Source organism: Halichoerus grypus, chromosome 15 (assembly GCF_964656455.1).
Source record: "Halichoerus grypus chromosome 15, mHalGry1.hap1.1, whole genome shotgun sequence".
Taxonomy (NCBI): Eukaryota; Metazoa; Chordata; class Mammalia; order Carnivora; family Phocidae; genus Halichoerus; species Halichoerus grypus.
In genome coordinates this window covers 51341562-51366766 of record NC_135726.1, presented here as the reverse complement: position 1 = coordinate 51366766, position 25205 = coordinate 51341562, and the positions used below count along the sequence as shown (strand labels likewise).

Below are 25205 nucleotides of genomic sequence, written 5' to 3'. Positions count from 1 at the left end.
CTCTTAAAAATTATTGAGGACTCCAAAGAGTTGGGATTTTTTTTCCCTTCAAAGAGTTATTTTTAATGTGCATTATATCTTTCAATATTTATTGCATTATAAATTAAAACTAAGAAATTTAAAAAGCATTTGATTCATTAAAAAAATAAATAATTTAAAGAGTCAAAACTAAAAAAAAAAAATTAAAAAAAGTAATTTAGGGGCGCCTGGGTGGCTCAGTCGGTTAAGCATCTGCCTTCTGCTCAGGTCATGATCCCAGGGTCCTGGGACCAAGCCCTGCATCAGGCTCCCTGCTTAGCGGGGAGTCTACTTGTCCCTCTTCCCTCTGCCCTTCACCCCTGCTCGTGCGCGTTCTCTCTCTCTCTACTCTCTCTCTCAAACGAATAAATAAAATCTTTAAAAAAATAAAAAAAAAGCCAAAAAATAAAAAATTTCATGTCAACATAAAATCATATATTTTTTAATTGAAATAACCATATACTCCAAAACAAGAAAAAATTTAATGAGAAGAGGGACATCGTTTTATAATTTTTGCAGATCACTTTAATGTCTGGCTCAACAGAAGAGAGCTGTGTGTCCTCCTATCTGCTGCTGTGTTAAGTGTGATATTATACAGACGGCACTGTGAATGTGAAAAAGGCAGGTAAGTGTCTTAATATTATTATAAACATCTTAACCTCTTGAACCCCTTGAAAGAATGCTGGGGAACCCCCCCCCAGGGTTCCGTGGACTGTACTTTGAGAATCATTCCTTAGCTTCGGGTTTGATAAAGCTGAGAGACAGTATCCTGGGAAACTGAACACCTTTGGGGACCAGGTGACCTGGTTCAAAAGAAAGCTCTGACTACGAGCAAGATGAGCTTTATGTTCTCTGAGCTGAGATACTCTCTGAGCTCAGATATTCTCTGAGCTGTGGTTTCTTTATCTCTAACGTGGGGATAGTAGTCATTAAAATAGTAAAAGCACCTCTCCCTACTAAGGTTATAGTGAGATCCAGAGGAGATGACTCTCCGACTCATGTCTGGCATACAATAAACATTTGCTATTGTAATTTGGGAAACATCATTTTATTACCAACAATTTTTATGCATGTAGCTAATTTCCCCCGAGGCCTGTCTTGTGCTGGGCAGTGCTAGGGACGCAGTGATGACTGAGACAGGCGTGGCCCTGCCCTTGTGGGTCACAGAGTTTTCATTTGTGAGGGACTGCCCTTAGCACCAGGTCCCGAAGGGACACAGCGACACCAGTTCTTAAAAATGGGGAAACAGGCAAGGGCATTCTAGGCAGTGGGAGGAGCATGCAAGGAGCCGTAGAGAGGGGGACAGCTCTGGTCTGGCGAACTGACTGGCCAGGTTATTGCGTTTCTCTGCCCCCAAGATGCTTTGGTCCTGTTGTTGGTGGGAAATAGGTGTGCATATTTGGGGTGTTTTTTTTGTTTGTTTGTTTTGTTTTGTTTTGTTGTTTTGTTTTAAATCCCTTCCTTCCCAACCTCTCTTTTTGTAAAAAGTTAGTTCCTGGAGGGGCGCCTGGCTGGCTCAGTCCGTAGAGCATGCGACTCTGGATCTCAGGGTCGTGAGCTCAAGCCCCGCACTGGGCATAGAGCTTACTTAAAAAAATAAAGTTAGTTCCTTGGTTCTGGGCCCTTCGGGGGAAGTCCCACCTCTGATCTAACCTCAGTCTCTCGTGCTGCAGATCCTCCCTTTTGCGGCATATCCAACCCCAGCGACCGGTGCAAACTTGGGACGGCCCGGCAGAAGGGGTGCCCGGCACAGCGCGGGGTCGCGGCCGGGCGCCTCCACTGCCCCCCATCCGGGGGCCGCCGCTCGGGGCCGGGTGAGTCAGTCCCCGGCGGCTCCCGCGTCATGCAGGCCGCTCCGCTCGGCGCTATTTCGGGCTCCGGGCGCTATAAATAGAGGCTCGCGGAGCAGAGCCGCCCCCCTCCGCTCTGGCCCCCCTGCGTCCCCAGCCCCGCCGCGCGATCGCCGGGCCGCGCGTCACTGCGGCTAAGTTTAGAGGCGGGTGGGGAAGCCGGCCTGGTCACTGCGCCCCTCGGCCGCACCCCCGCTTCCAGAGCCTTCGAATGGCGGCTCTGTGCCCCCCGCCCAGAGTTCCTCCGGCGGAATTAGGGGCGGGGGTCCCCATATTCTCCATCCCCACTCCAATGCCTCCGACGCGCAGAGGAAACTCAAAGTTAGGATTAGGGGACGGTTTGGGACTGGAGCAGGGGCCAGATTCGAGAAGTCACCCGGGGAACTGGAATTGCAGCTGGGATTTGAACTTGGAGCGTTTGGAAGGAGACGCGGAATCAGGGTGAGGACAGGTGGAATACTCAAGCTCTCAACTCTGGGAGCCGGGAAGCTTCGAATCCAGGATCCGAAAGTTCTGTTGGGGAATCGAGTAGAAATCAAACTTGGAAATGATGTAGAACCGAGGGCAACTTTGCCGCACGCGAACTAATACTAACAGGCTCAGCGTCACATTAACCGCACGCGGCGGGGCCTTTGTCGCCCTTCTGCCACAAAGAAACGAGTCGGAAGTAGCGAAGGGGCCGCCTGCGCGGGGTCTTGTCCCGGGGCGGGGCGGGGGGATTCTGGAGGAGCAGCTCCCCGCGTCCCTACACCCCAAATCCTCTTGCGGGGCGCCATCGCCCCCTGGCGGAAAAGGCTCGAGTTGCAGGTTTGTTTGGCAATTCCATTCCCCAAAGGGAGAAACTAAGTCCCGCCCAGGTTGGCCTCCTTCTAGAATACACTCTCTTGCCCTTGGATTTCAGGGGTACATTACCATGGTCCTTCTCTGTGTCGCTGGGGCCTCAGTCCCCTCATATGTCAAATGACCTATTGATACCTAAGGGGAAGATTATTGTGAGGCCTTAGCTCATAGTTAAGTGCTCAACCTATTTTGATGGGACTCCAGTTGGTGGCAGTATTTTTATTATTTATAGAGCTCTCATCCTGTGACAGTGTGAGCCCCCCTCCCGCATCACCTGCTTCGCAGCACCGTGCTTTATCTTCTTCGTAGCCGGGTGGCCGCCTGAAACTCTGATTTGTGTGCTTCTTTCTCATGGTATGTCTCCTCCATGAGACCATCAGCTCCACAGGGCAGGGACCTGGGCCGACTTGTTCACCGCTGTGTCTCCGCTGCCTGGCCCATAGTACGTGCTCAATATCTAGGTATTCGAGGAATGGGTGAACCGTCCATCTCAATACAGTTCGCTGTGGTCTTACTGAGTCCTCAGCAGTACGGATGGGGAAACTGAGGCTCCCAGCAGTGTAGTTGCTTACTATAGCCACAACAGCTCCAGCCCCTGCTGTCCAGGACTTGGTTAGGGCTATTTTATATATATGACAAACTCAAATAAAGCACCTACTGTGTGCCAAGTACAGTTTTAGGCACGTTACTCGTAACTCATCCTCGGAATCCATCCACTATTGTTATCCCCATCTTATTTATTTATTTGTTTTTATTTTTTTAAAGATTATTTATTTATTTATTTATTTGACAGCAAGAGAGAGACAGCGAGAGAGGGAACACAAGCAGGGGGACTGGGAGAGGGAGAAGCAGGCTTCCCACCAAGCAGGGAGCCCGGTGCGGGGCTAGATCCCAGGACCCTGGGATCATGACCTGAGCGGAAGGCAGACGCAACCAACTGATCCACCCAAGCGTCCCCCCAATCTTATTTATTTTGAAGTAATCGCTACATCCAACACGGGGCTCAAACTCACAGTCTGGAGATCAAAAGTCGCTCGCTCTACTGACTGAGCCAGCCAGGCACCCCATCCCCATTTTTGAGATGAGCAAACTGATATACACAGAGAAGCTGAGTTACTGGCACAAGGTCACACTGCTAGTAGATGACCTTGGGGGGGAATTACACCCAGTGATGAGCCTGCATAGGTAGGAGGGAGAATCAGGGGAATGGTACGCTTCCTATCAGCGATCCAAAAGCCAGGGAGACAGAGTACTGATATCTTCTAACTTTGCAAGAAAAATAGCTAGGAACCCAGAATCGGAGATTCCAATTGTGAGGATGAAATGAAAGTATTTTGAGAGTAGCAAGACTCAGAACATGACTATGCAGAATGCTCTCTGAAAGAATTAGAAGTGAATGGACTCTAGCAAGTAGTAAAATAAATTTAGAAGGAAGAAAGTTATAAAAAGTAACAGAATTGTTATGGGTTGACTCCTGTCCTCCATAAAAGATACGTTGGAGTCCTAACCCCTGGTACTTCAGAATGTGACCTTATTTGGAAATAAGGTCTTTACATAGAGATAATCAAGTTAAAATGAGGTCATTAGCATGGGCCCTAATCCAATATGACTGGTGTCTTTATAAAACAGGGAAGTTTAGACACAGAGAAAGACACACACAGAGAAAAGACCATACACAGAGAAAAGATGGCCATCTACAAGCCAGGAAACTCCTGAGGCTACCCGCAGCTAGGAGAGAGGCCTGGAAGAGATCCTTCCCTTGTGCTTTCGGAGGGAACACAACCCTGCCAACACTTTGACTTTGGACCTGTAGCCTCCAGAACGGTGAGACAATTCATTTCTGTTACTTAAGCCACCCAGTTTTGGGTACTTTGTTACAGCTCTCCTAGGAGACTAACACAAAACTGTATTTATGAATCAATTTTACAAATAAAAATTATTTATAAAAAGCTTTTATAGTAGGCTCCTAACAAAAGCTGGAATCATTGAGAGATGGAGACAATCAATATATTCAGGTATATGAAAAAGATGCCTTTTAATGAACCCATCAATTGGGGCACCTGGGTGGCTCGGTCGGTTAAGCATCTGCCTTTGGCTCAGGTCATGATCCCAGAGTCCTGGGATCAAGGCCCACCCCCCCCACCCCCATGTTGGGCTCCGTGCTCAGGCAGGAGTCTGCTTCTCCCCCTCCCTCTCCCTCTGCCTGCCACTCCCCCTGTTTGTGCTCTCTCTCTCATGCTCTCTCTCCTTTTCAAATAAATAAATAAAATCTTTTAAAAAAATTAAACCATCAATTCATTGAAATTCCAATTTCAATCTCAATAGGATTCTTCCTGGAAGTAGAAAAGCAGCTGCTACAATCCATCTAGAAGAGAAAAGGTGTAAGAACGGTAAAGACAGGTTTGAAACTGAACAGAGGGGTCTTGCCTGATGGGATCACAAAACGTATCAAAATAAAATCATTAAACAGTACAGCATGGAGGCAAGGAACAGATGGAACAGATAAAGAGATTAATAAAACTTAACAGAAATGTCAGAAATAGACCTGTGTATATATGGGAATTTGGTTCATGATAAAGGTGAAATATCAAAATTGGGGATTGATTTTTTTTAAAAAATGGTATTGGGACAATTGGCTGCATTCATCATAAATTCCTACCGTAGTGCATTTTCAAAAATAAGTCTTATGTAGATTAAAGACAGAAACAAAATCGAGACTCTGAAAGTATTAAAAGTAATTACAGGGGCGCCTGGGTGGCTCAGTCGTTAAGCGTCTGCCTTCAGCTCAGGTCATGATCCCAGGGTCCTGGGGTCGAGCCCCGCGTCGGGCTCCCTGCTCAGCGGGAAGCCTGCTTCTCCCTCTCCCACTCCCCCTGCTTGTGTTCCTTCTCTCACTCTCTCTCTGTCAAATAAATAAATAAAATCTTTACAAAAAAAGTAATTACAGGATATATTTATGACCTTGGGGGTATGGCAGGTCTCTTAAACAACACACCAAAAGCCAAAGTCAGCAGCGAACAGACTGATAAACAGGTGTGAATAAACACTATGAATTCTCTGTGACATAAATAAATAAATAGTTAAAATACAAAGTACAAACTAGGAGGGAATACTTAGAATATACATAACTAAGAATTAAAATCGGAATCCATAAAGTACTCCACAAATTAAGACTAATAAAAAAAGGCACACAACCCCATTTAAAAAAATGGGCAAAGGATATGAGCAAGCCATCCACAGAAGACAAACTACATAAGACCAATAAACTCACAAAAAGATGTTCTCTCTCCTTAGTAACCAGAGGGCCGCAAGTTAGAACAGTGTGATACTGTTCTTTCAGGAAATGACTAATTCTAACTCATCAACCAGGTCTCTGCTCAGATGTCCCTTCCTCCAGGAAGCCCTTCCCTACCCTGGGGCTGGGTTGGGCGGCCCCTCCTCTCCCCTCCCCTCCCCTCTCCCCGGCGGCCCTCTGGGGTCTCCCGTCCCAGCCTTGCTCACTCCGCGGGTCGTCACTGTTTGGGAACTCGAGTGTGTCTCTCCCACTGGACTGGGAACTCCAAAAGGACAGGAGGGAGCTATGGTTGTCAGTGGTCACTGCTGAGTCGCTAGCACTGCCCGGCACACGGCCGGGAACAGGCGGCGCTCGGGGGGTACGGGTGGAATGAGAGAGTGAATGAATGTGGAAACCGAGGCCAGGTCAATGGCAGAGCTGGGATGTGAACCCAAGTCTGGACTGAGAGGAGGAACCTAATTTGATCTCCCGTCATTTTCCCCCCCACTGAATCCTGTCCGGAGGCCGAGCACAAGGAGGTGCCTCATAAGGGCATCGAAATTGAACTTCTCGGCAACCAGGGACGTTCAGGCGGCTGGGTCGACGGCTCTCTCCAACCCAGACCTCCGCAGTCCTCCAGGACCATAGAGAGCTGCGCGGGGACCGCCCCTCTCGAAGCTCTACCCCTCTGGGGAACGGTGAGGGCGGGCTCGAGGGCTAGAGAGGCCGGAAGTAGGGCGAGCCCGGGGACGCGCTGGCCGCGTCGGCGGTGGGACGCCTCGGTCCCTCTCCGGTTTTTCACCCGCGGCTCGGGGGCAAGGAGGTGAGTCCTCGCGGCGCTCCGACAGTGGGGCTGGGTCGAGAGGGGCGGGTGGGGAGAGGCGACCGGCAGCCACAGGAGCCAATCAGTCGTTGCAGTGTCTGAGAGATGGACGAGATGCAGCGAGGGGAGGGTATCAGGTGCGAGCCCTGGGGGCGGGGCGGAGGGGACAGAGGCTGGACTGGGCAAACGGAAGGCGGGGAACAGCGAGGGCGGGACGAATAGAAAGTGGGGCCCTCGAGGGGCGGGGCTAACGAAGCATCTGGACCGGTAAGGGGCGGGGCGAGCTGAAGGTGGCGGCTCCGTGTGGGCGGGGCTTTAAAGAATCTAGGGCACTGGGTGTTTGGAACTTGATGCTATGGAGCCCCGGGATTTTTGGGGCGGGATAGCTGGGAGTGGGGGTTCCTGCTGGGAGGATGGGAATGCCGGCGCTGGTGTCTCACTCGCGCCCGCCGCCATGTCTTCATTTTCAGGCCCCATAAGAACCTTGGGATGGACGAAGAGGGAGTGCGGCAGCCCTCCGGGCCACCCACGAGGAAGAAATTCTTCATACCGCTGGGCGAAGATGAGGCCCCTCCTGCAGGGGTAGGACGAGGAGATGGGGAGAACACTGGGGAGAACACTGGGGAGATGGGAGCCACGGAGGTCGCTGAGCAGAGGGACGTGAAATGACAGTGAACAGACAGTAAGGGTGTAGACAGGGAGCTGGTGAGGAGGTGACTGCAGTGGTCCAAGGGAGAGAAGGTGGTGGCCGGGACCAGTGCAGAGGCTGAGGAGTGGGGAGAAGGGGCTCGATTTAGATTTTGACACTCTCCTCCCCTGCACAGGTCAAGCCCTTATTCAAATCCACCCGGAGCCTGCCCACCGTGGAGGCCTCACCTCAGGCAGCCCCTCAGACGTATGCGGAGTATGCCATCTCGGGACCTCCAGGAGGGGTTGGAGCTCCACACCACACGGGGCCAGAGCCCCTGGCAGGAGAGACCCCCAATCAGGCCCCCAAACCGGGGGCGAAATCCAGCAGCATCATTGTGAGCCCCCGCCAGGTGAGGAGGGGATGGAGAAGTGGGGCTTTGAGGTTTCTGGTGGGAAACACGGGTTATGGGGGGGAGTTCTGGTGGGCAGTGGAAGGAAGGCTGAGCTCTGGCCTTTTTTTTTTTAAGATTTTATTTATTTGTTTGACAGAGAGACAGCGAGACAGGGAACACAAGCAGGGGGAGTGGGAGAGGGAGAAGCAGGCTTCCCGCTGAGCAGGGAGCCTGATGTGGGGCTTGATCCCAGGACCCTGGGATTTAGACCTGAGCCGAAGGCAGATGCTTAACGACTGAGCCCCCGAGGCGCCCCTGAGTTCTGGCCATTGTGCTCTGGGCTAGGCCCCTCTTTCATTGATCCATTCAAGTACTGCGTGTGGGATGAGATTGCTCCATGTCCTATTGTTTTGTTAGAACAAAAGTACCATAGACTGGGTAGTTTAAACAGCAAACATTTATTTCTCACGGTTCTGGAGCCTGGGAAGTCCAAGATCAAGGCGCCGCAGTCAAAGTGTCCGGGAAGGACCCTGGTTCATACACTGCTGTCTTATTGTGTCCTCAGATGGCAGAAGGGGTGAAGAAGCTCTCTGGGGTCCCTTTTATGAGGGCGCTAGTCCCATTCCCGGGGGCTCCACCCTCATGACCTAATTGCCTCTCCTCACCTCCTAATACCATCCCATTGGGGGTTAGATTTCCACATGTGAGTTTTGGGGGGGACACAAAAGTTTAGTCTATACCACCCTGACTCTTCTTTTTGGGGGTGCGACCGCATTAGTGCAGCTACATTTCCTGTCCTCCGGGTTTGTTCTTTCATTCAAAGACGATTTCTTGAACGCAGGCCCGAGTTCGAATCCTGCTCTGGCATGCAGCAGCTGTGTGATCTTGAGCAAGTGCCTTAACTCATCTGTGCCCTTAAAATGAGGTTTCGTCTGCTTGTGATCACACTGAGGTACCAGTTTACCCCCATGAGGATGGCTCTCATCAATTGGCCAAAGAAGGGTCTCGAGGCTGTGGAGCAATTGGAACCCTCCTAGGCTGCTGGTGGGAATGCACAATGGTGCAGCTGCTTTGGAAAACAGTCTGGCAGTTCCTCAAACACTTAAACATAGAGTTATCGGGGTGCCTGGCTGGCTCAGTTGGTGGAGCGCGTGACTCTTAATCTCAGGGTTGTAGATTCGAACCCCATGTTAGGTGTAATTACTTTAAAAAATATAATTTATTTTAAAGATTTCATTTATTTGCGCGCGCGCAAAAGAGAGCAAGCTGGGGGCGGGGGTGGCAAAGGGAGAGAGAGAACCTCCAGCAGACTCCCCGCTGAGCATGGAGCCTGACGCAGGGCTTGATCCCATGACCCTGAGATCACTACCTGAGCCGAAACCAAGAGTCAGATGCGTAACCAACTGAGCCACCCAGACATCCCCGCCCAAAATAAAATCTTTAAAAAATAAATAAATAAACATAAGAGTTACCGAATGACCCAGCAAGTCTACTTCTAGGTAGATGTTCAGGAGAAATGACAACATACATCCGTACAAAATCTGGTGCCTGAGCAGTCCCCACAGCTTTGTTCCCAATAGCCAAAAAGTGCAAACAAATCACATGTCTGTCAGCTGACGTCTGGCTCCTTTCACCCAGCATAAGGCTTCCGGTTCCTCCACGAGGTAGCGCGTGTCCAGGCTTCCTTCCTTCCCTTTGCGGGCCCAATAGCATCCCGGCGTATTGAGGCGCCCTGCCGGGGTTCACATCCCTCAGCTGATGGGCTGTCCCTCGGGCTGTTTGTACTTGTTGGTTATTCTGAAGACGCTGCCCTGAACATCTGCGTTCGGGTTTTTTGGTAGACGCGGGTTTTCAGTTCTCTTGGGGATTTATGCAGGCTAGGTCATGGGGTGAGTCTGTGTTGAGCTTTTTTAGGAACTCCCAAACCATTTTATCCGTCGAGGCATCATTTTACGTTCCCACCAGCAGTGGGCGGGGGTTCCAGTTTGCCCAGATCCTCACTACCTGTCCTTGTCTGTCTTTTTGACCGTTTTGCCCATTCTAGTGGGTGTGAAGGGGACAAAGGATTCCTTTTTTAAAAAATATTTTATTTATTTATTTGAGAAAGAGAGCACGAGCAGGGGCTAGGGGTAGAGGGAGGAGCAGACTCCCCGCTGAGCGGAGAGCCTGATGCGGGGCTTGATCCCAGGACCCTGAGATCATGACCTGATCCGAAGGCAGACGCTTAACCGACTGAGCCAACCAGGCATCCCAAAGTAATCCTTTAAAAATGAAAATAGGGGGCGCCTGGGTGGCTCAGTTAGTTAAGCAACTGCCTTCGGCTCAGGTCATGATCCTGGAGTCCCGGGATCAAGTCCCGCATCGGGCTCCCTGCTCGGCAGGGAGTCTGCTTCTCCCTCTGACCCTCCCCCCTCTCATGTGCTCTCTCTCTCTCTCTCACTCTCTCAAATAAATGAATAAATAAAATCTTTAAAAAAAAAAATAAAAAAAAAAAAAAAATAAAAAAAAAAAAAAAATAAAAATGAAAATAGGATCCTGTCTCAGGTAGACATCCCACCTGGAGGAGGAGGAGGAGAGGGATGTGTCCATGACCAGGCTCTGGTCTCTGGATGGTGGGGCTGTCTCCGAAGGAGGAGGGGCAGGTGTAAGGGCTGATGCTGAAGGCACTTGGGATGCAATGAGGCAGACATCCTGGAGGAAGTGTCCCGCAACCCCAGGACACACACGTGGGGCCAGGGGAGAGGGCTGAGCTGGAGAGATTCAGGGACCCTTTAGTTAAGGCCCAGGGCTGGGGGGAGGGGCCTAGGTCAGAGCTAGAGCACCAAGGACGTTTCAGGCTGAGGAGGTAGACTCTGAAGAGGAGGAGGACAGGCACAGGCAGGGAGCAGGTGGGGAGGTGTTGACAGCGATGGGGGAGGGGGGCCCTGGGGTGGCAGTGGTCCCAGGGCCATCCTGGTTAATGGCTTTGGCCCTTCCTCCGTCCCCAGAGAGGCAACCCCGTGCTGAAGTTTGTGCGTAACGTGCCCTGGGAGTTTGGTGACGTGCTTCCCGACTACGTGCTGGGCCAGAGCACCTGTGCCCTGTTCCTCAGGTGAGCTCTGAGGGGCTGCCGCACCTTCCAGAGACCTGGGAGGCCTGGGAGGGTATGCCCCCGTGTTTTGGACCATTCAGTGGGAGACCTTTGGGTGTGGCCCTGTTGGCTCTAGGCCTCGGTGGGACCTTGTGTGGGAGGAAGAGGTCTTCGCCTGGAGGTGCCCAGAGCAAGAAGAGCTGCGGGCCCAGACTCTGGGTCTGAGGGAGGAGGGGCTGGGTGCCTAGACTCCTGGGCCTGAGGGAGGAGGGGCTGGGTGCCTGGACCCCTGGGTCTGAGGGAGGAGGGGGCTGGGGGCTTGGGTTCCTTGGCCTGAGGGAGGAAGGGGCTGGGGGCCTGGACTCCTGGGTCTGAGGGAGGAGGGGCTGGGGGCCTGGACTCCTGGGTCTGAGGGAGGAGGGGCCTGGGGGCCTGGATTCCTGGGTCTGAGGGAGGAGGGGCTGGGGGCCTGGGCTCCTGGGTCTGAGGGAGGAGGGGGCTGGGGGCCTGGGCTCTTGGGTCTGAAGGAGGAGGAGGCTAGGGGCCTGGACTCCTGGGTCTGAGGGAGGAGGGGGCTGGCGGCCTGGGCTCTTGGGTCTGAAGGAGGAGGGGGCTGGGGGCCTGGGCTCCTGGGTCTGAGGGAGGAAGGGGCTGGGGGTCTGAGGGAGGAGGGGGCTGGGGGCCTGGGCTCTTGGGTCTGAAGGAGGAGGGGGCTGGGGGCCTGGACTCCTGGGTCTGAGGGAGGAGGCGGCTGGGAGTTTGGACTCCTGGGTCTGAGGGAGGAGGGGCTGGGGGCCTGGACTCCTGGGTCTGAGGGAGGAGGGGGCTGGGGGCCTGGGCTCCTGGGTCTGAGCAAGTTGGGGGTCGGGTCACTCATGTCCCAGACATCCAGGCCACGTCAATGAGAGCCAGGATTTCTCTAATCTCTACCCCCATGAAACACATTCCCTCTCTACTCCCCGGGGCCCTTCTCCAGACGGAGCTAGAGGGGGGAAGTGAAACTTCTAGGTTGCTGTCCTCCCTGCAAAGTAGGAGGGCTGGCGGCTGCTGGGCAGAGATGTCCTGTCCCCTAGTTCCCTGGGTGGAGAAGCCACCCCACCCCCTCCCTGCCAGCGCCCTTTGAGGCCAAAGCAGACAGTGCCTGGGATGGGCCTGCCTCCCAAGACTAGCTGCACAGTGTCCCCCAGTCCCCGCTCTCTAAGCCCTGGTCTCCTATCCTCTACCCAAAGCCCAAGTCTCTTCCCTGCCTCCGCGAAGAACCTGGGGTCCATCCCCCTGGGGAACCAGAGCCAGGCAGCCCTTGCTGCCAATCCCACTGTGCGCCTGCCTTGCTGGGTGACCTGGGACAAATCACTTCACTTCTCTGAGCCTCAGATCCCTGTGTTGGCCACGCCCTCTGCCTTCCAGGGAGAGTGAAGAAGGGCTCCTGGGGTCTCGAGGAGACCGAGACCTCCCAATCCCTCCCTTTCCCTTGCCCCCTCAGCCTCCGCTACCACAACCTCCACCCAGACTACATCCACGAGCGGCTGCAGAGCCTGGGGAAGAGCTTCGCCCTGCGGGTCCTGCTCATCCAGGTGGACGTGGTAAGCAGCGGTCACTTCCCCACTGGCCTTGTTGACCCCATCTGTGAAATGGGTCTGAGGGAGGAGGGGGCCTCACAGCAGCCAAGTGGACTGTTGAATCACGAGGGAAGATGCCAAGTTGAAACCTCAGTGAGGAACCACTTCTCACATCCGAGATTGACACCCTGTGTTGGCCCAGGGGGTAGGAGGGTAAAATCATCCGTCTCCTCCTTCCCCACGCCACTTCGGCCAAGCCCAGCCCTCTGCTACCTAAACGTGTCTTGAATCTGTGTCATCCTCTCTGTCCACCCAGCCCGGCCCACCTGGGCCCTGACTCCAGCCTCTTCCCTTGTCTCCTGGCTTCCAGCTTCAACCCCTCCCCTCCTTACACCAACCTAAAGCACAGATCTGCTGTCCAGATCCCTCCGTGGCTCCCCAGTGCCCTCTGTGGCCCATGAGGCCTTGTGCGACTGCCCCCCTGCCCCACTCCCTGGAGTCATTTCTTTCTCTCTCTTTTTTTTAAAATTTTTTATTGTTATGTTAATCACCATACATTACATCATTAGTTTTAGATGTAGTGTTCCATGATTCATTGTTTGTGCATAACACCCAGTGCTCCATGCAGAACGTGCCCTCTTTAATACCCATCACCAGGCTAACCCATCCTCCCACCCCCCTCCCCTCTAGAACCCTCAGTTTGTTTTTCAGAGTCCATCGTCTCTCATGGTTTGTCTCCCCCTCCGATTTCCCCCCTTCATTCTTCCCCTCCTGCTATCTTCTTTTTTTTTTCTTAACATATATTGCATTATTTGTTTCAGAGGTACAGATCTGAGATTCAACAGTCTTGCACAATTCACAGCGCTTACCAGGGCACATACCCTCCCCAGTGTCTATCACCCAGTCACCCCATCCCTCCCACCCCACCCCCTACTCCAGCAACCCTCAGTTTGTTTCCTGAGATTAAGAATTCCTCATATCAGTGAGGTCATATGATACATGTCTTTCTCTGTTGGACTTATTTCGCTCAGCATAATACCCTCCAATTCCATCCACGTCATTGCAAATGGCAAGATCTCATTCCTTTTGATGGCTGCATAATATTCTATTGTGTGTATATGTATATATATATTTATATATATATATATCACATCTTCTTTATCCATTCATCTGTTGATGGACATCTTGGCTCTTTCCACAGTTTGGCTATTGTGGACATTGCTGCTATAAACATTGGGGTGCACGTACCCGTTCGGATCCCTACATTTGTATCTTTGGGGTAAATACCCAGTAGTGCAATTGCTGGATCGTATGGTAGCTCTATTTTCAACTTTTTGAGGAACCTCCATACTATTTTCCAGAGTGGCTGCACCAGCTTGCATTCCCACCAACAGTGTAGGAGGGTTCCCCTTTCTCCGCATCCCCGCCAACATCTGTCATTTCCTGACTTGTTAATTTTAGCCATTCTGACTGGTGTGAGGTGGTATCTCATTGAGGTTTTTTTTTTTTTTTTAAAGATTTTATTTATTTGAGAGAGAATGAGAGAGAGAGAGCACATGAGAGGGGGGAGGGTCAGAGGGAGAAGCAGACTCCCTGCCAAGCAGGGAGCCCGATACGGGACTCGATCCAGGGACTCCAGTATCATGACCTGAGCCGAAGGCAGTCGCCCAACCAACTGAGCCACCCAGGCGCCCTCATTGAGGTTTTGATTTGGATTTACTCTGGGGTCATTTCTAAGCTTCCGTGTGGTCACCCCTTTATATTCTCCATCACGTACTCTGTGAATCACAATTCCTCAAGCCCTCTTTCCCCTCCCATCCTTTGGACAAGTTGTTCCCTATGTCTGGAATTCTGTTTTTGCTCTCCTTTGCCTCCTTCGCTCCTCCTCATCCTCCTTCAGGTCTCAGCTCAAATGTCCTTTCCTCCAGGAAGCTCTCCCTGATCCCCTAGGCAGGTCACATGCTCCTGCTCTCCCATCCCAGTCCTGGTCACTCTGGCTCATCACTGTACGGGGACAGTTTCATCTACCTCATCAAACCGTGAGCCCCAGCAGGCGGAGCCTGGGCTGTCTTGGTTACTGCGGGGTCCCGGCATTGCCCAGCACAGGTGGGCACCCAGTCAGCTTAGGAAGTGTCAGTCGAGTGGAAGGTTCTTGGCATCCTAACCTACTGTGTTTTCAAGACTATAATCCCTTGCTTTCTACCAGATTTCTCATTCTGATTTTCTTTTCCACCCAGAAAGATCCTCAGCAGGCCCTCAAGGAGCTGGCCAAGATGTGCATCCTGGCTGACTGCACCCTGGTCCTTGCCTGGAGGTGAGACTGAGGCTCCCCGCCCAGGTCAGGCTCTATCCCGAGAGTCATTCAGCCGCTCTGCCCCCGTAGACCTTTCCTTCTCCTGCCATGAACTCCCCGTATGAGCCTGATCCAGGCACTGCCTCCCTCTGGGCCTCAATTTCTTCATCTTCATTAAGACCCTTTAAAATAGGGTCTTAATATCTTAGAGGGCTGTGGTTACAAAAGCAGGTGACGTAAATCAAATTGCCAGGACCATACCAGGCACTGATGAGTTAGACATCAAGTCTGTCTGAATAATTAATTCCACATCTAGGTTTCTAAAGATTATTTAGATTGGCTAATTTCTAATTGGAAAAAAGATATCCCTTCCTCACACCATAAAAAAAAAAATTAAATCCTGACAAATTATAGACATTAAAAAAAAAGGTGTTCAAAAAATCTTACAGGAGGATATTTTTTATAATCTTGGGGTAGGAAAATTCTTCTAAAGCAAGACCCAAAACCCCGAAGCCATAAAGGAAAAGGTTGGCTGATTTGAGAATATTAAAACTCTAAAACTTCTGGGTAGTAAGAGATACTGTAAATAAAGTTAAAAGACAAGTGACAAATTATGAAAAAGTACTTGCTGTGCATATATATATATAAAATAAAAACTTAACATTTCTTTTTTTTTTTTTTTAAGATTTTATTTATTTATTTTGATAGAGACAGCGAGAGAGGGAACACAAGCAGGGGGGTGGTGGGAAAGGGAGAAGCAGGTTTCCCACGGAGCAGGGAGCCCGATGCGGGACTCGATCCCAGGACCCTGGGATCATGACCTGAGCCGAAGGCAGACGCCTAATGACTGAGCCACCCAGGCGCCCCAAGACTTAACATTTCTAATTTATATATGTACATGTAAGTTATATTTATACAGTGTTAATATATTTAAATACTTATATGCACATATTTAAACCTATTTATTATATATTTATCTATGTAAAGAAATTCCCACAGGTCAATAAGAGCCTAAATAAGAGTCTAATTCAGATTGCCAAAACACATGAAAATATATCAACCTTATAGTTTATCAAGAAAAAAGTAAATTTTATTTTATTCTATTTTTTTAAGATTTTATTTATTTGAGAGAGAGAGCACAAGTAGTGGGGGAGGGGCAGAGGCAGAGGGAGAAGCAGACTCTCCGCTGAGCAGGGAGCCCGATGTGGGGCTTGATCCCAGGACCCTGAGATCATGACCTGAGCTGAAGGCAGACGCTTAACCGACTGAGTCACCCAGGCGCCCGAAAAAAGTAAATTTTAAAAAATGAGGTGCCGTCTTTCTCCCGTAAATTTGGTGAAAACGTCTCAGATGGATAGCATGAAACGGGCACCTGCGCGTTTGGTTGGTGGGAGACTTGATTCGCTATTTACACAAAATAGACACCGCTCTTCAATGCAGACATTCCCGCACCAGGATTAGCCCTGCTTGCGTGTGCAGATGTCCGTCCGCGATGACGTGGGCCATCACTGCACATCAGAGGGTGGGAACCAGAGTTGCAGAACCAAACAGTACCATATTTTTATTTATAGACAGAAGGGAGGAAAGGGAGCTGTGTTTCTGAACAGACACGTATGTAGATAAACTAGAAAGGGCTACAAAGGCTCCAGGCCCTGGACAGCGTTGACCTCTGGGGAGGGTATGAGGTCGGCAGTGATGGGGCTGGGGGGTGGGATTTACTCTCTCTGCTTCTGGCTTTCTTCCGAATATAGACTGGTTAGACTTTCTTTTGTTAAATAAATGGCGTGTTCATGTAGTTCTAAAATCAGAAGCGATATGAAAGCGGTTTGTGTGCATACATATATACATACGTGTATATGGGATATACACAGCATATTTGTAGGTGGTGACATAGACATATATGTGTGTTTGCTGTTCGGTGCCTTGCACTGTCGTGTCGTCACCTGGAAGTCTTTTCTTTGCTTTTTTTTTTTTTAAAGATTTTATTTGACAAAGAGCAAGCACAAGCAGGGGGGAGCGGCAGGCAGAGGGTGAGGGAGAAGCCCCGATGCAGGGCTCGATCCCAGGACCCTGGGATCATGACCTGAGCCGAAGGCAGACGCTTAACCGACTGAGCCTCCCAGGCGCCCCCCCCCCCCCGGAGGTTTTTTTCTCTATCAGTATAGAGAACAGCCACCTTCTTTTTTTATGGCTGTGTAGTATCCCGATATAGTGTTCACATTTTTAAAAATTTTAATTTTTTTTAAAGACTTTATTTGAGAGAGAGAGAGAGCATGAGCGGAGAGAGAGGGAGAAGCAGGCTCCCCGCAGAGCAGGGAGCCCGATGCGGGACTCGATCCCAGGACCCTGGGATCATGACTGAGCAGAAGGCAGACTCTTAATCGACTGAGCCACCCACGCACCCCTAAAAATATTAATTTTTTAGAGCAGTTTTCAGTTTATAGAGAGTCATCAGCAACTGCAGAGAGTTGCCACACAGCCTCTCTCCCCCTGAATGTGTTTTCTCCTTTTATTTATATCTTGTATGAATTCACGTGGTACATTTGTTACAACTCATGAGCCAATATTGATATATATATATATATATATATTTTTTTTTTTTTTTTACTTTTAAAGATTTTATTTATTTAAGAGAGAGCGGGGGAGCAGCAGAGGGAGAGGGAAAAGCAGGTACCCCGCTGAGCAGGGAGCCAGATGCGAGACTCGATCCCAGGACCCTGGGATCATGACCTGAACCGAAGGCAGATGCTTAACCAACTGAGCCACCCAGTCGCCCCATCCAGTATCGATATATTAACCAAAGCCCATAGCTTACATCAGGGTTCACGCTCTGTGTTGTACATTTTGTGGGTCGGTATGTGTCCATAATTACTGTACCATACAGAAGAGTTGCGCTGCCCTAAAGATTCCCCTGTGCTCTACTCATTCATCCCTCCCACCCCCAAACCCCTCATCCTTTTAGTCTCCATAGTTTTGCCTTTTTCAGGATATCATATAGTTGGAATATACATATATATAGTATAGAATACGAGTATTGTCCTCGTGTGTAGAAAAAAAAACAACCCAGTTCTTCCCTAATGTGGGTCTTTTTCCTGTGTTGCTTTTACTACTCGTACAAAACACTTCACTTCTGGCCACCAGATGTGTCAAGCTTTTTCCCCATGCCCAGCCGTTCTCTGCAACACCCGCCGGGTGTCCTACGGTTTAACGCAGTTCTGACGCCGTCTGCCCGGAGATGGCACCAGATCCCATAGGTGAAGGGCTCAGTCCAAGATCGCCCCCGACTTCAGTCGCCTGTCACAAGCCCAGCTTGTACTTCTGACCAGCCCGCTTCCAGGGACCCCCACCCCCACCCCCGCCTCGGGTTCGGTTTGCTCGAGTGGCTCACAGAACTCAGGGTGACACATTTATTGGTTTAGTAAAGAATTTGTTAAAAGGTAAGAATCAACATCAAGATGGTGAGAGACATAGGATGAGATGTACAGAAGGGTTCTGAGTGCAGGAGTTTCCGTCCCTGTGGAATTGGGGTGCGTGACCCTCCCCGTGTTGACGTGTTTGCCCATCTGGAAGCTCTGAACCCCCTGGTATTGGGATTTTATGGCACAGTCAACTGTTAGTCCGTTTCCAGCCCCTACATGGGTGGGGCTGAAAATCCCAAGCTTCTAATCAGTTCTGGTGACCAGCCCCCATCCAGCTCCCATCCAGGAGCCCACCCAGAGTCATCTCAATAGAACAGATATGGGGGCGCCTGGGTAGCTCAGTTGGTTAAGCATCTGCCTTCAGCTCAGGTCGTGATCCTGTGGTCCTGGGATCGAGTCTTGCATTGGGCTCCCTGCTCAGCGGGGAGTCTGCTTCTCCCTCTTCCCCTACCCCAGTCACTCTCCCTCTCAAATAAATAAAATCTTTAAAAAAAAAACAAACAGAACAAAGATGCTCCTACTGCTCTTTTCACTGAGGAATGTACAAGGGTCTCTGGAGCTCTGTGCTGGGAACCAGGGGCAGAGACCGTAGAAGTTTCCTCTAACCTCACAGAAGCCTTTTCAGATTGGCTTCTCTCACTTAGCAATATGCTTCTAAGGTTTCTCCATGCCTTCTCATGATTTGGTAGCTCACTTCTTACTGCTGAATATCCCATTGTCTGGATGCACATTCTTTCCCAGCTGTGTAATATTCCATCAGGCAGCCAGGCCACGTCACGACCTTGAACTCACGACCCAGAGAGATCAAGAGTCGCATACTCTACCAATGGAGCCAGCCGAGCGCCCCTGTCTTAGTTGTATATTAAAACAAAAGCAAGTGTAAACATTACTCTGTTTTGTGGGAAGTAGTGTCATGTAAAGTTAAGGGTGCTGTTTCTCCTAGCCAGCTGTGTAATTTTGGGCAAGTGACTCCACCCCGCTGGTCTGCTTCCCCCTCTGTATAATGGTTTGAAAATAATAAGTGCCTTATAGGAGCTCTCGGTTCTGGAAGCTTCTGAGCATAATGAGTTAGAGCAGCGCCTGGCATGCAGCTAGGCCCCCACAAGAGGGAATGTTTCCTACGTCTTTACATCCAAATCATGGAATGTTTTGCAACCGTTAAATAAAAGAGGTCAAGCTCCTTCTGCTGACATGGAAAGACATCCTGCTTATATTGCAGAGTGCAAAAATGAAAGCAAATTCTAGAACCAGACACAGCGTGCTAACCTGAGGGTCCTGAACAAATTATTAAGAACCATAACAATAATCCTGCTGCAGTGAAAAGCCGCAAAGCCCATTTAACAAGGAAAAAAAATAGAATTAGAAAAATGAACGTTTCTTTCAAGAATATGAACCGTCGCTTAATCAAAAAAACACTGCTTATTAGCTAGGATCTGAAGGCCAAGATGCCTCAACCCTGAATCCTTTATTTACTTCGACTCAACTCACTCAAGTTCCCCAAACAAAAAAGGCCAGCTTCTTCCCAGCGCCAATAAAGTTGAGTTACTTTCTTCCGCACACAGATAGAGCCTTTTTAAGATTTGGTTATGTCACCTACCTCTGAAGCAGTCCGTTACATGTCAGAAGAACCCATGCCTGATGTGAAAATTAATGGCGATCATCAGGTCATGTTAGCTGCTATAAGATTCAGCAGTCAGCTCGCCCGCCTGCCCGCCTGCCCGCCCGCAGCCTTTCTCTCGAAGGCATGCTAGATTAAGAACCGACAGTGGGAACTGAATGCCTCCTAAATTTGTCTTCCTGGGGTTGGGAAAAGAATAACAGTGTTTCTGGTTTTTTCTCCTTCTCAAACTCCACATACCCACTTCACTTCCAGAATAGCTCACATTTCTTAAACAGGTCTCTGAGCCCCCAGCACCGTTCTAAGCGCTTGGAGCCAGTTCTACCATCCGCTCCACTCTACAGATGAGGAGACTGAGGCCCAGAGAGAGAAAATCACTGGCCCCGGGGTCACTCAGGTGGGAAGGGGGAACCTAAAGCCAACGGGTCAGGCTCTCAAGCTCTGCCCCTTAGCCAGCAAAGGTGCGCCTGGCCTGGGTTATCACCAGGGGACATTTAGAGGAGCAAAGTTTATTTTTTTCTCTATATTAGAGTTAGCGTCATAATGAACTGAATCTAACACATGCCCCCCTCCCCCTGGCTGACCTGAATGTTCTCACCCCAGCCCTGAGGAGGCCGGGCGGTACCTGGAGACCTACAAGGCCTATGAGCAGAAGCCGGCGGACCTCCTGATGGAGAAGCTGGAGCAGGACTTCGTCTCCCGGGTGAGGGCACCGCACCTCCCCGCCTGGGCCTCCCCCAACTCCTTCCTGGGGCTTGAATCCAGCCTCTCCTCCCCATCCCACCCTCAGCTCCCTCTCCCCTTTCTCACTCACACGGCAGCTAGAGGGGTCTTCCTAAGCATAAACTTCATTCTGCCCTCCCCAGCTCAAAACCCTCCCATGGCTCCCCAGTGCCTTCAGGGAAAGCCTGGCCTTCTCATCACACTCTACAAGGCCCTGCCTATTCTGCCCAGCAGCCCCGTCCGCCCCTGGCCTCGCATTCTGTCACTTCTCCCAGACCTGGCTCACTCCTCTAAGCTTGTGCCTTTTTGTTCCCTCTGCCTGACTACCCACCTAATCCCATCTTTCACATCTCGGCTCTGATTCCTCCTTCTCCAGGAAGCCCTCCCTGATCCCCAGGCCAGGTCTAGTGCCCCTGCTGGGGTGCCCCCTCCAGCCCTGCCCATGTGGGTCACCATTGTCAGGAGCTGATCTGTCTCCCACACTGGACTGGGAGCCCCAGGAGGGCCGGGCCGGGCTTCGTCTCTACTGTGTCCCCAGCACCACGCAGCATTCAGTGGGTGCTCAGGGAGTATTGGCTGAATGAAGTGTTTAACCTGGGCTCCAACGACTGAGTAATGGTGGACATCCACCACCACCCCTGAGGTGGGTACTATGAGGGCCCCCCACTAGCCTGAAAAGAGGCCCAGAGGGGTCAGTTCCCATGCCCAGGCCTCACAGGAAGTAAGCAGTGGGCCCTGGTTTTGAACTCAGAGCCTGTGGTCTTCCCCTGGGCAGAACAACTCAGGAGAAATGGCATTTATCTTCTCATCATGTGACCGACACCCTCTCACCTAGTTGGGGACCACTCTGAGATGAACTTATATTATTTATTTATTTATTTAAATATTTTATTTATTTGAGAGAGCGAGCGCAGTGGGGGGAGGAGCAGAGGCAGAAGGAGAAGCAGGCTCTGCGATGCGGGGCTCGATCCCAGGACCCTGGGATCATGACCTGAGCCGAAGGCAGACACTTAACTGAGCCACCCAGGCACCCTACTAAGAGGAACTTTTAATCAAAGAAAAAGGCCATTTATTGAGCATCTCCTGCATGCAGGCAGTCTGGGGACACAGTGGTGACCCAGTGCTGCCCTGCGGGCTCACTCGCAGTCATTTCTCTTATGATGCATCTCTGCCTTCTCCTCCCCTTCCAGGTGACTGAATGCCTGACCACAGTGAAGTCAGTCAGTAAAACAGACAGCCAGACCCTTCTGACTACTTTTGGGGTAAGGAATGATTCCCTTATCCCAATGGCATTTTGAACCCCTTGCCTTTTCAAGGAACCCCCACCCCACACACACCTGTTTCCTTCCACCTCACTGCCCCCTTCTCCCCATCCTTCCTGCCTCCCCTGCCCTCCCACAGGACCTCACCTCCTTCCAGGGATCTCTTAGACCCCTGATCAGCTGGGGCAGGGTAGTCTTGTGCTCCCCATCTCTGACCCTTCACTCCCACTTTCCTCAGTCTCTGGAACAGCTTGTGGCCGCGTCGCGGGAAGATCTGGCTTTGTGCCCGGGCCTGGGACCCCAGAAGGTAAGAGCTGTGGAAATGGGCTTGAGGGGCCAGGGGCAGGAGGGAGCACCAAATAAATGGGACCTCAGATCCCAAAGCTCTAACAAGGTTTTGGAAGACCCACAGTGCTTCTCCTACAGCTGGGGAAGACCGAGGCCCGGGGAAGGTGGGGACCAGCCCAAACTCACACAGCAAGTCTGGGAGAGATTCAAGATCCGGCTCTTTCTCTCCTGGCCCCCAGAGCCCCGTCTGGTTGAGAGGGAAAGAAGCAAAGCCCACTGCCGATATAGCAAACAGATGGCTCATTTAATGACCCGCCCCGCCTTTCTTTCTTGCTCTCACCCAGGCCCGGAGGCTGTTTGATGTCCTACACGAGCCCTTCTTGAAAGTGCCCCGATGACCGCAGCTGTGAAGAAGGCCCTCGGTGTAATAATAAAGCCGTTTTCTGGCTCAGGCTGCTGCTGGCGTGCTGGGCAGTCACCGGGAGCGGGGGTGGGGTGGGGGTGGGGGAGTCCTCTGCGCTCGCTCTCTGCTGGCCCAGGCGGTCACCTCCAGCTTTTCTTCACTGCAGCCCTCAGTTTCCCTGGAGGAGACTACACAGGATCCCGCTGTAGCTTCTTCCGCTTCTTCTCCCATCCTGCGGGAGCCACCTCCTCCCCCGACTCCAGACTCAGCGGCGGCTCGGGCATCTGGTCCTGGGATGCCGTCTCTGGCACCCCACTCCCCTGGCCCCGCTTCTTCCTCTTCTTGGTGGGCGCTGGATCTGCCCTGGCCTCAGGCTCCCCCTCATCCGGCAGCTGCAGCTCCAGCACCTCCCCCTGTGGGTCACTCATCTCGGCCCTTGGCTCCGTTGCTTTGTGGCCCCGTTCTTTCTTCTTCTTCTTCTTGGTGGATGGCTGCGGCTCAAGGTCCCCTGGTGGCTCAGGCTCCACCTGAGGCTCCCCCACCTCTGCCCCCGGCTCCCCTGCCGCGTTTTGCCATTTCTCTGTCTTCCTCCTCTTTTTGGTGGACGCCAGAGCTGCCTCAGCCTGAGGCTCAACTTCGTGTGGTAGTTCAGGCTCCATCACCCACCCTGGGAGCTCCAGAGGGCCCATCTCCGGCTCTATGGCCTCGGTCCCTGGCTCCATCATTACTTTGTACCCCTTTTCTTTTTTCTTCTTCTTGGAGGATGGCAGCGGGTTGGCTTCCTCCTGTGGCCGCAGCTGCAGCGGAGACTCGGTCGGCATCCCTTCCCCTGGCTCCCTCCCTTCTGTCCCCTTCTGCCTCTTCCTCTTCCTGGTGGGAGAGAAGACTGTCGCTTCCAGAGGCTCCCTTTTAATTGTGAGTTCCGGCTCCGCCGGCTTTTCTTCAGGTGCCGGTGTCTGCTCTTCTGGTTCGACCATTTCTGCCCCTTTGGGTTTCTTTTTCTTCTTCTTGGTGGGGGACAGAAGCGGTGCCCCCGGGGGCTCCGGCATCTCAGCCGTGGGTTCTGCTGCTACGGGATCCATCACCTCTAGTTGTTTTAGCTCCTGTTTTTTTTTCTTCTTCCTCACATCCACCTCTGGGGACCCCAAAGCTGTGTCCACCTCCAGGGCCCCAAGCCCATTCACCGCCTCCTGGGGAACCGAGGCCTCTGGTATATGGCTCTTCTTCTTCCTCTTCCTTGAGGCTGGTGACCTCAGTGCCAAGACTGATCCAGGCCCTGTTACCGGGAGGCTACCTCCAAAGGCACAGAACCGAGGCCTCAGGCCAGGGGGGATCTGTGGTGGGGGGCTTGCTGGGATGGGCTGCAGCAGGGTCCCGGAGGGGGATTCTTGGGGACCGTCAAAGATCCTCAGGCTGCCCTGGGGGGCTGGTGCACAGGTGAGTCCGCCTCCCGCTTCCCCTGAGGGAGCCAGCAGGATTGCTTCTCCAGCCTGGGGGCCGCTGCTTCTGAGGACCCGGTAGCGGTGCCGCTTGCCCGCCAACTTGCCCTTCACAATCCGGGAGCCCAAGAGAGGCACTAGCCGCCCATTGAGGCTGAAAGGAGAAAGGAGAAGAAGGCAGAAGCTTCATCAGATTCCAATGGTGAAAGGGAGGAAAGGAGCTGAGAAACAGCATTTTTAAAAAAAGGTTTATTCATCCATTTGAGAGAGAGGGAGCACCAGCATGGGAGAGGGGCAGAGGGAGAGGGAGAAGCCAACTCCAGCTGAGTGGGGAGCCAGATGCCGGGCTTGATCCCAGGACCCTGAGATCATGACCTGAGCCAAAATCAGACTCTTAACCAACTGAGCCACCCAGGCGCCCTGAATGCCTGAGGAAAGCCCCTCTAAATTCCACCCAAATTCAGCCACTGCGGTGGGGCGTATTCCCCAGGAGGTGGCCTGGGACCACTCACCAGTCTGGAGCGAAGTCTACAGGAGCCTGGATAAGCCACAGTTCCGTATCTGGATCCCTTAACACCTCCAAAGAGAAACGAGTGGGCTCTGAAGCTGGGGACGTCGCGGTAAAGTTGGGGGGACAGGAGAACAGAGCAGCACCTGCAGAAGAGGAAATGGGAGCCTGCTGACACTTCCCCGCCGATCCAATCCTCCAGGACGCCCATCGGCCCATTGGTCCCGGCCTCCTGAGCGCCTCAATCCCCTCACCCGGCCTCTTCTCTCCTGCCTGTTCCCCAGAGGCGCCCCAATCTCCACCGAGCCAATTCCTGGGGGCGCCCTTCCCTCCACCGGTAGTTTCCCCCACCCCATACCCTCCCTCAGTCCGAAGTCCCTTCCTCGCGGGAAATACTCTCTCCGCAGGTCCTGTCTCTGGGAACGTCCGTTTTTCCGTCCGCATGCCCCCGGGGGCCCCTTTCTCCTCCAGGCAGCCAACTCTTTGCACCCCGCCAGCCCGCCCTGATGCCACTCACCGCCGGACGGGGTCCCCGCCATGCCGGGACCCACGCCTCCCTCAGACCTAGCCGCCAAGAGCCGGGGAGCGGCACTACTGACCACGTGGAACCGGGGGGGGTGGGGCTTCATCCGGGAGCGCCCATGTGGTGCGGGAGCGCGGGGGTGTCACTCAGGGCCTGCTCGCTCTACGAGCAGAACTGGGGAGAATTTCCACTTGTGCAGAGCAGATAACCAGGAAGACGTCTTTTCCCGAAAATCTGCTCCCCAAAGCAGCTGCTTGGCTGCTTGGCGGGAGT

At 52.1% G+C, this 25205-nt stretch overlaps 2 protein-coding genes across 5 annotated transcripts; one reads left to right on the top strand and one right to left on the bottom strand.

The window, feature by feature from the left end:
• The first annotated feature begins 1695 nt into the window (after window positions 1-1695).
• ERCC1 (ERCC excision repair 1, endonuclease non-catalytic subunit) lies at window positions 1696-22510 on the top strand. Of its 4 annotated transcripts, XM_036091596.2 has the most exons (11): window positions 1696-1832; window positions 6507-6805; window positions 7276-7387; window positions 7630-7845; window positions 10815-10918; window positions 12381-12480; window positions 14694-14770; window positions 20390-20489; window positions 21700-21771; window positions 22010-22078; window positions 22404-22510. In XM_036091596.2, the coding sequence occupies exons 3-11, from the start codon at window positions 7295-7297 to the stop codon at window positions 22455-22457; spliced, it is 885 nt and encodes a 294-aa protein (XP_035947489.2). In that variant the 5' UTR covers window positions 1696-1832; window positions 6507-6805; window positions 7276-7294; the 3' UTR covers window positions 22458-22510. The 4 variants fall into 4 exon arrangements, with proteins under 4 accessions (XP_035947489.2, XP_035947490.2, XP_035947491.1 ...); XM_036091597.2 differs by lacking the exon at window positions 1696-1832 and having other exon boundaries at window positions 6505-6805; XM_036091598.2 differs by lacking the exons at window positions 1696-1832; window positions 6507-6805 and adding an exon at window positions 6896-6942.
• Window positions 22345-25044, bottom strand: POLR1G (RNA polymerase I subunit G). The gene is made up of 3 exons (XM_036091595.2): window positions 24927-25044; window positions 24414-24555; window positions 22345-24055 (listed from the first exon to the last, which is right to left on the bottom strand). The coding sequence occupies exons 1-3, from the start codon at window positions 25036-25038 to the stop codon at window positions 22651-22653; spliced, it is 1659 nt and encodes a 552-aa protein (XP_035947488.2). The 5' UTR covers window positions 25039-25044; the 3' UTR covers window positions 22345-22650.
• Window positions 25045-25205: the final 161 nt, after the last annotated feature.

Bases quoted from the DNA above. Each gene is read 5' to 3' on its own strand.
- ERCC1 (XM_036091598.2), top strand. From the start codon at position 6,911: ATGGACGAGATGCAGCGAGGGGAGGGTATCAG. The intron at 7,388-7,629 runs GTAGGACGAGGA...TCCCCTGCACAG, and splicing joins ATGAGGCCCCTCCTGCAGGG to GTCAAGCCCTTATTCAAATC. The intron at 20,490-21,699 runs GTGAGGGCACCG...CTCCCCTTCCAG, and splicing joins AGCAGGACTTCGTCTCCCGG to GTGACTGAATGCCTGACCAC.
- POLR1G (XM_036091595.2), bottom strand. From the start codon at position 25,038: ATGAAGCCCCACCCCCCCCGGTTCCACGTGGTCAGTAGTGCCGCTCCC. The intron at 24,556-24,926 runs GTGAGTGGCATC...CCTCTTCTGCAG, and splicing joins GGCGGGGACCCCGTCCGGCG to GTGCTGCTCTGTTCTCCTGT. The intron at 24,056-24,413 runs GTGAGTGGTCCC...TTCTCCTTTCAG, and splicing joins GTAGACTTCGCTCCAGACTG to CCTCAATGGGCGGCTAGTGC.